General features: G+C 40.7%; 1 protein-coding gene across 1 annotated transcript in view; it reads left to right on the top strand.

Annotated features, from left to right (window-relative positions):
• The window catches only part of ATP10B (ATPase phospholipid transporting 10B (putative)), a 145123-nt gene that overhangs the window by 120055 nt on the left and 12988 nt on the right, over positions 1–12080 (top strand). Inside the window, exons 14-17 of the mRNA XM_088133605.1 lie at positions 2442–2568; positions 7784–7968; positions 9237–9552; positions 11376–11452. Of these exons, the coding sequence (XP_087989731.1) occupies positions 2442–2568; positions 7784–7968; positions 9237–9552; positions 11376–11452 (705 nt within the window). The remainder of the gene's footprint in view (positions 1–2441; positions 2569–7783; positions 7969–9236; positions 9553–11375; positions 11453–12080) is intronic.

The following is a 12080-nucleotide window of genomic DNA, read 5'->3' as shown; positions in this document are numbered from 1 at the left end:
CAATTAATATTAGCTTGAAATATTGAAAAAATGCTTTCATTTTGGAACACTTACCGGACAGGAGAAAGAAACAGCAGAAAGACAGTCATCATGACCCTTAAGACTTGCAGCAGTTATCTGCAGAAGTGGGTTGCCTTTAATTCCAAAGCTATTGTTTTATTTATTAGATTAAGAGCTTGCCTTCTTACTGTATGCACAAGATGGCTAACAAGTATGGAATGCAAGGGAACTTAAAACACATTTCCAGAAGGAAAAATAGGCAGCTGGGAAATCAAACATCTATATTAATAAAACTGTTTTAGTCTAACAGGGGAAGGATGCTAAAGATGGAAGAAAGCTGGCCGCCCATAGTAGGGTGCTCCAGAATTTTTGGAACAGGTGTTTCTTGCATTCCTGCCAGATTGCCTCTGATAATGGCAGAACAGAAAAAAGACCCTCTCTCAAGGATCTTAAATCCTGAATAAGGTCATATGGGAGATTTTTTTTCTTTCAAATAGCCTGGTCCCACATTGTGGAAAGCTTTATAGGGGATAACTAGCACTTTGAACTGCAGCCAGAAACAGCTTGGAAATCAATAACGCTGTGGCAATAAGGGAGATGTGCCCACTATAACTGAAGGTCAATTGCCTGCCTGCAGCATTTTATGCCAATCAAAGTTTCTGAACCATTTTCAAAGGTTAGTTCATAGAGATTGTGTTTATAGCTGCCCCTATATGATATAATGAAGACATGTATCTTCATCTAACATCTCCAGGAATAGGTGCAGTTGGCACACTAGCTATAGCTGTGCAAATGCACTCATGACCAAATTGTGAGCACAAGGAAACATAGTTCCTTCCAACATGGATGGAATCCTGGATCCCCAATCTGTCTGTAGACCAGAAGCAACTCTTGTCTTATTTGGATGAAGCTTCCATTTGCTTTACATTGACAGTAGTGGGTATTGAATAGCCTCCTTGGATTTAGGTGGAAAAGAGGTACAGAATTACATGTCATCAGGGTTTGGCAGCATCAGATGTCAAAAATGTGAACAGGCCTCCCAAAAATGTTAGCTGCATTTTAAATAGAGTGAACACCATTATCACTTTCTGAAAACACATCTCCTAGAAGGACCTGTATCACCCTACACCAGTGTCTCCAAGTCCCATCCTATCCCAGAAAGATACTCTGGAAGGACATCTTAGTGATTAATATTATTAAGCAATATAGTATCAATATCAATAATATTAAAACAAGATAGCATTCCAGCAAAACAAAGAAGACATTTCCATGGCCTGGTTCTTGGTGCAGATCACCCACCAGAGTGATAACAAATTCTGTCAATAAGAACCTGCTACATCCAAAACACCTGGTTTGCATTGATGTAATTAAGACTTGAAGCTTTTTTTATTATTATTCCAGGCATAGAAAGTATGCTTTCCTTGCTCAGCTGATACAGTATCGTTGCTATGGAATATAAATGCCAAAGGGCAGAGCTGCTCTAGCTTAGGACTGACTTTGTTATTAAACAGGGTGAAACCCCAGATGACAGATTATGGGAGTTTTGGGGAACACTCTATACCAGGGTTTCTCAACCTTGGCAACTTTAAGACATGTGGACTTCAACTCCCAGAATTCCCCAGTGTGGACTTCAACTCCCAGAATTCCCCAGCCAGATGGCTGGGGAATTCTGGGAGTTGAAGTCCACACGTCTTAAAGTTGCCAAGGTTGAGAAACCCTGCTCTATACCATATCACCTAACGTGCATGCCATTCATGACTGGGGGACCCTCAGGTGCAATGAATCAGTGCTGAAATCATTCCATTTCTAGTCTTGTGTTCATGGACTTCCCAAGGGCATCTGAACCTTCATTTTAGGCAGCACGTTCTTAGGCTGGCTCTGATCATGATTCAAAACACAGGATCTCACCCTTTGCTTTATCCCCTGAGAATCCTCAGACGTCATTTCATATAGATGGCTCTGAAGACAGAATAACACTTCAAATTCTTGGCTGTCAGCTTAGATACTGGCCTTCACCACCTGTAGCTTGTCTCTTAAGTCACACTGTTTCCCTGACAAAAATGCTTTATTTGAAAGGTATGTTCACTAGAATTTCACTGTCTTCCTAGAATTCTTACTATAATAAAGCATAACCATATTTGCTTGAAAATCAACATCACTGAGTTTTTAGGACATAATACTTCATGAAATCTATTGGACCAGGCTGTGTATTTGTAATGCTACTAACTTTGTGCATTAACTGCTACCTGACTCTACTTGTAATTCTGAAGTAACACTATCTTTACATTCATAGCCTATCATGGTTAGTGATACTGTATTGGCATTGCAGTTGATACAGCAAATGTTCTAATGACTGAATCAGGTTAGAGATGTTGACCCCTGTGAGCCTAAGGGCAGGGATTCAATATTTTCACTAACATGTTGAATTTATACCGTGGCAGGTTTTAAGTGAAGATGAGTTTCAAAAATGGCTCAACTTTCGTCATGAGGCAGAAACAGCTATTGACAACAGAGATGAACTATTAATGGAAGCAGCACAACATCTGGAAAGTAAACTCACTTTATTAGGTATCTTGAAGCATTATTCATTCTAGACTAGTTAACCTGATATTCTTGTTTACTACAGTAATGAATAACCTGTATCTGGTCCTAAAATTACTTGGAAATAGTTCATTATTTAAAACAAATCTCACTTGTGTCATTTGTAAAGAAAAGATTATTACCATTGCTGTCTATGATACATTTACAAACTACATAGTGACATGTAACAGACACAGTTATGTATATTGTACAAATATGCATAACTGCAAGTTTGCCATAGGTTTGTGATATCACACACACACACACACACACACACATCTATCTATCTATCTATCTATCTATCTATCTATCTATCTATCTATCTATCTATCTATCTAACTATCTATCTCCTGGTGACCGCCTGGACAGGTCCCTGCAGTTTTCTTGACAAGATTTCAGAAGTGGTTTGCCCTTGCCTACTTCCTAGGGCTGAGAAAGAGTGACTGGCCCAAGGTCACCCAGCTGGCTTTGTGCCTAAGACAGGACTAAAACTCACAGTCTTATATATATATAAATTCCCCTCTCACCCCTATGGGTGGTATGTGTCTCCCTCAATCTCGGGTCCTCTACCAAACTCAAGCCTGGGAGTTTGAGGGTTCTGCGCAGTATCTTAGCTGTTCCTAGCACTGCACTCCTCTGGACAGAGACCTCTGATGTTATTCCTGGGATCTGTTGGAGCCACTCTCTCAGTTTAGGAGTCACAGCGCCAAATGATCCTACCACTATTGGGACCACTTTGGCCTTTACTTTCCACATCCTCTCTATTTCCTCCTTCAAGCCCTCGTACTTCTCCAGCTTCTCATGCTCCTTCTTCCTGATATTGCTGTCTCTTGGCACTGCTACATCTATCACTACCGCTGTCTTCTGGTCTTTGTCTACTACCACGATGTCTGGTTGATTGGCCAGTCTGCCTGTCTGTCTGGATTTGGAAGTCCCACAGGATCTTAGCCCTGTTATTCTCCACGATCTTCTGTGGAATCTTCCATCTGGACTTGGGGGGTTCTAGCCCATACACTGTGCAGATGTTCCTGTACACAATGCCAGGTACTTGGTTGTGCCGTTCAGTATATGCTGTTCCTGCCTGCATCTTACACCTTGCCACTATGTGTTGGACTGTCTCTGAGGCCTCTTTGCACAATCTGCACCTTGGGTCCTGTCTAGTGTGGTAGACCTCCGCTTCTATGGATCTGGTGCTTAGTGTCTGTTCTTGTGCTGCTCTGATCAGTGCCTCAGTGCTGTCTTTTAGTCCAGCCCTTTCCAGCCACTGATAGGATTTCCCAATGTCAGCCACCTCAGCTATTTGTCGATGGTACATCCCATGCAGGGGCTTGTCCTGCCATGGTACTTCCGCCACTTGAACTTACTCCCATGTCTGCTGCTGCCTCAGGCATTCTCTCAGCAGCTCATCTTTGGGTGCTATCTTCCTGATGTACTCCTGGATGCTCCAGTTTTCGTCCAGGACAGTGGCTTTGACACTCATCAGACCCCACCCACCCTCTTTGCGGCTGGTGTACAATCTCTGGGTGTTGGAGTTGGGGTGGAAACCTCCATACATTTTGAGGAGCTTCCGGGTCTCCACATCAGCAGTGTCCATGTCCTCCTTTGGCCAGCTCACTATACCGGCAGGGTATCTGATGACCAGCAGGGCATACATGTTGATGGCATGGATCTTGTTCTTCCCATTGAGCTGGCTCTTCAGGACCTGTCTTATCCTTTGGTGGTACTTGGATGTTGCTGTCTTCCTTGCCTCCTCATCATGGTTCCCATGTGACTATAGGATACCAAGGTATTTATAGCTGGTCTCTATGTCTGCTATGTGGCCCACTGGTAGTTCCACTCCATCAGTCTTAACTACCGTCCCTCTCTTTACTATCATCCTGCTACACTTCTCCAGTCCGAATGACATCCCAACATCCTCACTGTAGATCCGTGTCAGAGGGATCAGTGAGTCGATATCTTGTTCATTCTTAGCATACAGCTTGATGTTATCCATGTAGAGGAGGTGGCTGATAGTAGTTCCACTCTTGAACTTGTACCAGTATCCAGTCCTTGTGATTATCTGGCCGAGGGGGTTTAAGCCTATGCAGAACAGCAGTGGGGACAGTGCATCACCTTGGTATATGCCACACTTGATGGCCACTTGTACAAGCTGTCTTGAGTTGACTTCCAGTGTTGTCTTCCACAGTCCCACTGAGTTCTTGAGGAAGGTCCTTAGTGTCCTGTTGTCTTTGTATAGTGCCAGGCATTCACAGATCCATGTGTGCGGCATTGAGTCTTAGGCTTTCCTGTGGTCAATCCAGGCTGTGCTCAGACTGGTCTGCCTAGACCTTGAGTCTCGGGCGACTGCTGTATCTATGAGTAACTGGTGTTTTGAGCCTCTGGTGTTGTTCCCAATGCCTTTCTGAGCTGTGCTCATGTACTGGCCCATATGGTCTTGTAGCTTGGCAACTATGATGCCTGATAGAACTTTCCATGTTGTGGGGAGGCAGGTTATTGGCCAGTAGTTGGATGGTGCTGTTCCTTTGTGAGGGCTTTCATGATCAGCACTGTCCTTCCTTGTGTTAGCCAGTCTGGGTGGAAGCCTGCTGCTAGCGGTTGGTTCATCTGTGCTGCTAGGCGTTCATGCACTACTGTTAGTTTCTTTAGCCAGTAGGTGTGGATCATATCTAGGCCAGGTGCTGTCCAGCTTTTCACGTTCTTGACCCACTGTTGGATGTCTGCTACTGTGATGGTGACTGGTTCCTGTTCTGGGAGATTGCTGTGGTCTGCTTTCAGGTCCTGCAGCGACTTTGCACTGGTGTTATTCGTCTTCTCTTTCTCCCATATGTTATTCCAGTACTGTTCAGTTTCTGCTGCTGGTAGTTCTGCTGTTACTCTGTGGCTGCACTGCAGTTGGGAGTACACCTTGGATGGTTCTTTGGAGAACAGGGCATTTATCTTCCTGGCCTCTGCTTCTCTAGTGTATCTCCTTAGCCTGGTAGCCAGTGCTGTGAGCCTTTGTTTAGCAGTCTCTAGGGCTTCAGATGGAGTCAGGCCTACGTATTTTTTCAGTAGCTGAGTCTTATCCTTAATCTCCACACCCTTCTGTAGTTCCATCAGCTGACTGACCTCTCTCCAAGTTGCCTTGATCTTAGCCTCCAATCTCATTTTCCCGGGGGGGGGGTATGTACTGCTGTATACACACATACACACACACACACACACACACACACACAAGAAACCTTGCCAAGAAATAAATAAATATATACATAAATACATACACACACACATACACCTTCAAATAAGCCATGATATCTCCACTTTTTAATCTGACAGTGTGGAAACCTAGTTATTTAAAACAATTATTCTACTTCAAACGCTATTATTTACCTCTTGGGAACCAAACATTTAAAAGGGCTCCACAGTTCCATAGAAATTATTGTAAATTAATTTATCTTAGATCCAAAGTGGGGAGCCTAAGGTATAGTTTCTCTCCAGACTTTCTAGTCTTATTGCAGCATATGCGTATACGTGCACACATCCATGTTATGCATTTGCAGATGTATAATCCCAAAATGTTATTACAATTCAGAAGGAATTTTCCTTCAATTAACGTATCCCATCTACTAATATAAGAATTACTCATATAGTTGGGCCACACATGAAATAAGCTTTGCAATCAGTGGAAGGAAGAGGTCTATCATCCTCTCTATGAGAATGTAAATTAGTATCGTTCTACAGGTTTAAAGCAATTGTTACCTGGTTCTGAGTCAAGGGTAGCCAATCAATCTGCCAGTTGCACCTCAAAAATCTGAAGCATGAAATGGTATCATTCAGGGGTAGACTACAGCATCTATGTCTTATATGCCATGTCTTCTGGGCTCCTATGTAGACAATTTTGCTTGCTTGGGAGTGCAGTCCAGCTCGTATCCTATGAAGGCCTCTTTGTACCAATCCAGAAATCCTATAAACCTCAACTGTCTGCGCACAGCTTAGCTATCCAGGTTTTACACAATAATTTGCATTCAATATATAATACTTAAAATTTCCAGTAATATTATATTGATCTCAGTAGGAAAGATGCTATTACTCTTTCAGTAATTATTTTCAGTGTTCATTTAGCTAACTTATTTTAATTGTGGAACATCTCGAGCCGGGGGATATAATGTAATTTTCTAATTTTTGTGTTGAAACAATAAGATAACCTGTTTAGAAAATGGCTTTCAATTAAATAGGTCAGCTTTCCATTAGTTTGTCTATCATTCTTGTGTGAGTTTTGACCTCTTTAAGGACACAGCTCATCATGCAGATGATAATGAAAAGATAAAACAAATGTTCTTGTGCAATCCTATGCCTCATTGCTCCAGCAGTGGTGCAAGTTATGCGTATAATGAATGCATCCCAACCCCATGCTGCATACAGAACAGACTCTTGGCACGCAAACCCTTTTGTATAAGCCAGTTGCAAGAATAAAAAGGAATGACTTGATATGCCGAAGTGCCTGAAGAAGAATCTCTTGATCGTGACTGTTTTGTACAGCCATTGCACTGTTGTGAAATGTGACATATTAGATGTTTAATTTGGGGTATGGGTTGTTTTGTCACATAGCAATTGTTTCCTAATTATTCCTAATTAATGGCATACAGCCTGATTACTTGAGGGACTACCTGTCTCCCATAGTATCCGCCCGGTCAGTTCGATCTGGCAGGGTTGGCGTACTCCAGGTTCCATCGATTAAACAATGCCATCTATCTGGACCCCAGAAGCATACCATCTCTGTAGCAGCACCTGCCCTCTGGAATGAGGTTCACCCCAAAATTTGAACAGTTCCCACCCTACTGGTATTTCGAAGAGCCCTAAAGACCTGGCTCTTTGCTCAGGATGAGCGATGCTCCTTTCTTCCTTTCTGTTTCCTTCTGGATTTGTTTCCTTTGCCATTGTTCTTTTGTCTTGTGCTTTTTTCTGTTTTTTTTGTCTCATTCTTTGTTTTTAAATGTTTTAACAATTGTAAACTGCCCAGAGTCCCTGGGAGTCGGGCAGCATATAAATTTAATAAATTATTATTATTATTATTATTCCACTAAAGCCTATGTGGTGAATTAAAAAATTGAGAATTATCATTAAATCCACAGACTGGACTGGTTTTACTTTGTTGTCTTTGAAATATTTGTGACAGAAGCCCATTCCTATTAAGGCATAATGCTGATTATTTCCTTTTCATAAGGAGCAACAGGAATTGAAGACCGGTTGCAAGAAGGAGTGCCTGATACCATTGCTGCCTTCAAAGAAGCTGGGATCCAGACATGGGTACTAACTGGAGATAAGCAGGAAACAGCTATCAACATTGCCTATTCTTGCAAACTTCTAGACCAAAGAGACACTGTCTTTACCATTAATACAGAAAGTAAGGTAGGTCTTAGTGGCCAGCATGGAGAATATTCCATGATGGGTAAATAATTTGTCGTGCAGAACTCTTTCAGTACAGGACGGAATTGTGAAAAAGAAGAAAAAAGGACAGAATCCAATGGTGTATTCCCATGGGTGAAAGAACTATTTGCTGTCCCCAGGCAGCTCCCCTCCCATATGTCCTCAAAATCTGCTCCAGCTTTAGAGTAAATTTTGGTGGTGTGGGAAGTGGTGGAGAGAAGTGAGAAGAATTCTCACTGCATGAGCCAATGCCTGCTTAGGTACCATTGGATCCTGTGCATGCCTTTGGAAGCAGCACGGAATCCCCACCTTCAGAACCAAGGGAGATCAGGAAACTTTAAGAAATTGATTTTAATATCATCATGTACCTTAGCCAGTTTGCAAAAAAACTGGTCTCCACACACTGTTGAGGTTTTGCTTGATGCTTAGTCATAAGCTTACCATCTGTTCCTTATTTAAAAAAATATTTCTTATTTACAAATACTAAACTTTAATACTAAATAAGTAATTCTTCTCTGAAATAACAAACAGGTGGTAAACCTACTTGCCAGATAATATTTCAGTTGCCAGTAATGTAATGCTAAAAGGCTATATGATTCATTTGCAGTATGCAATAAAATAGTACAATTAGTCATGTACTGTATATGCAGTAGTATTTATCTGAATGCATCCGCAGTGAACCCATTGCAATTTCTCCTGAATATTCACTAATGATAGCAAATATTGTATAGCATAGTTTCCCAACCTGGTGCCCTCCAAATATCTTTATTTATAATTCCAATCATCCCAGCCCATCATTGCAAATCAGTAACCCAGCATGGTCATATATATGAGTGATGTAAATTGCAGTCCAAAATTCTAGAAATTGCTAGATTAAGAAATGTTAACATGAAGAATCAGTTAGTAAATCAAGACTTAAAACACAAATATAGAAGCTAAGAATTAACAAAGTACAAATTGGCTATACATTATGAATATGTTTAGAATTACCTTACTGCTTAGGTAATACATCACATTTTCCAACTTTGAACTGTTACCATTAATGCTAAATGTTTAATCAAGTAACTTGTTGAAGGACTTCTCTAAGTCAACATTTATGTTCATCAATGTCTGTGGTAGTCCAACAGAATGAAAGATTGTAAGTACTTAAAAGCTTAGCATACACTGTTTTGTAACAGAAGAATTCTTGTTTTCTTGTTTGTAGTGCCATGTAACTTTACAACTTATTCAACTGTTGTTTTTTTTCAAAGGAAACTTGTGAATCACTGCTGGATATCATGTTGGAAGAAGTGCAGAAGGGTCAAGTAATTCCCAGAAAAATGTGGAGTATTTTTGGCTTTAAGCTGCCATTTTCTTTGTCAACCACAGGACTTCCAAATCCAATTATTGGACTGGTAGTTGATGGGAGAGCTCTCAGTACTATTTTCCAAGGGCAACTTGAGCAAAAGTTTCTTCAACTAACAAAATATAGCCACTCAGTTTTGTGCTGCCGATGTACTCCCTTACAGAAAAGCATGGTGGTCAAACTTGTACGGAATCAGTTGAAAATGTTGACCCTTGCAGTAGGTGAGCATCATGTGCCATCAAGTCGGTGTCAGTTCTTAGCGACTACATAGATACATTTTATCCAGAACACTTTGTCCCCAATCTAGTCCATCATTTTATTTTCTATGTGGTTTTCTTGGTAAAATACTGGATTAGTTTACCATGGCCTTCTCCCACACATCATTAAATTTTGCCTTTGCCTTTGCCATTGTCACAAAAGTGATCAATCTTCCTACATTGCTGCTGCCTAGCATAGGTGTCTGGTTGCTTTAGCTAGGCAGCTGGGATGACCTTCCTGCCTTTGATGACCCTGCTGGGATTGTATATTCTTGGCATACACTCCCAGTGTCCTTTGCACATTCTTCCCAGGAACCCATACACACATCCTAGGGCTGAGAGAGAGTGATTGGCCCAAGGAGGTTACCCAGGTAGGTCTAGAACTCACAGGCTCCCAGTTTCTAGCTTCATGCCTTAACCACTATGCCAAACTGGCTCCTCTCTCTCTCTCTCTCTCTCTCTCTCTCTCTCATCTACTTTCAGTGGGCTGTAAGAGATATTTCAGTGATATCACTGGAATGGGTAGGGTTAATTTTTTAAAAAATCCTTCTTCTCAAACCCACTATTTTCCTGTAAAATTTCAGCAGTACGATCTGAGGTGGGGAATGGGGACATACAAAAATGAGCTATTCATTCATTAACTTCTGCTACTTAGCTTGAAATGTGAAAACTAGATACATTTATTATAGTAGAGGAATGGAGCAAAACTGTCTTACTGTACCATATTTGGTTTAACGTCCAAATTATTTATGGATTGTGTAGAGCTCCAAAGGGATCCTCCAAACTGGGCGAATAGACATTAAAATGGACAATGTGACTCAAAATTAACAATTGTAGAATGGAAAACATCCCAACTTCACATTCACTTTTATGAAGTCTGAAGTAATGTGACAAATCTGGAATTGGATTTATCGTTTCTCAGCCTTTAGGCTAAGTTCATGTGTAAGAATGGGGTTTTAGTATTGCGTTTGATATGTCTATGAAACATGCCATATCATGAAACATGATGTGTTTCTGCTGAGAAAAAGGCAAAGTTGTTGAGAAAAGTTATAAAAGAGTTGAAAATGAAATTGTTGTTTTCACTAGCATTGATTTATACAGGTAGGTCTCACTTAAGAACCACAATAGGGACCAGAAAATTGGTCATTAGGCAGGGCAGTTGTTAAGTGAGTCACCACATGACCAGACCCAATATTATGACCATTTTTACGATGGTCCTTAAGCAAATCATTGTGGACATTAAGCAAACCATGTGGTTGTTAAGTGAATCCAGCTTCCCCAATGGACGTTTTTTTCCAGAATTTGCTTAAAGACCACGTGATTCACTTAATAACCACATGATTTGCTTAATGACCATCGTAAAAAAGGTCGCAAATTGAGATCATGTGACCACAGGGGTGATGGTTTGTGACAATCGCAAGTGTGAGTACAGGTCGTAAAGCACTTTTTCTGAGGCCATTGTAACTTTGAACTGTCATTAAACGAATGGTTGTTAAGCAAGGACTACCTATAATAAAGTCAGGCATGACTTGGAAAAAAGTGGATGGGAAGAAGTTTACTTCTCTTTCTCATACTACTCAAACTTATGTTCAGGCAATGGTAAGATTCAGGACAAACAAAATGAGGTATCTTTTCATCCAATACCTAATTATACAAAACTGGCCTCTGACATAAACCATATATTTCAGACTGAGAAATATGCTGAACAAATATTTCCATTGCCTTAAATATCATTTGTTCAGCATATTTCTCATTCTGAGAGAAATATATGTTTCTCTCTTTCCTAGGTGATGGTGCAAATGATGTAGGTATGCTTCAGGCAGCTGATGTTGGAATTGGCATTTCTGGACAAGAAGGTATGCAGGTATGCATAATAATTGAAGAATACCCTTTTGCCTTTGGCAACAATTGCTAAGATACATATTCAGAATTTTAGGAGACTATATTCCATATAAAATATGAGCATAAGTATCATCTGCTATCTGTCATAACAAGGCAAGCAATACCCTTGGGAAATCAGAATTAAATTATTTGCATTTATAATGAATCAAAACATTTGTATGCTTACCTTGATTATTCATTTAGGCATATGAACTGCCCCCATACAAATATCCAGAGCTATAATGTTTCTGAACAAAGACATTGTGCAGCTGTAGAAAAAAATAAGGAAGGTTGATTAACAGTAAGAAGCATCATCTGGAAACTCTCCCCCACCCCTCCCACCCATCCTTCCTAGTTAAATGCTGGAAGGGAGTTAATTGTACAATAGAAGCATCACTGGAAGCACTCCTAATAAGAATAGGATGACAACTTATCTTGTTGGCTGACACCTAAACCTTATGAACTGTGGCTGAATCACAACTACACCATAATCCAGTACGTAAAACCATAGATAGGCTGGGATATAAATCCAGCCCCCACCACTAAGTCCATATCCTCTGCACAGGACTATACTAGGTGTGGAATAACAAGCAGTACCCAAGTATGTTTTC

The sequence above is a fragment of the Python bivittatus genome, unplaced genomic scaffold (genome assembly GCF_059951505.1).
Source record: "Python bivittatus isolate LINGU-HERP-01145 unplaced genomic scaffold, Pbiv_v1 ctg000080_np1212, whole genome shotgun sequence".
Taxonomy (NCBI): domain Eukaryota; kingdom Metazoa; phylum Chordata; class Lepidosauria; order Squamata; family Pythonidae; genus Python; species Python bivittatus.
The sequence above is the reverse complement of the archived record's forward strand: the minus strand, read 5'-3'. Positions and strand labels throughout refer to the sequence as shown.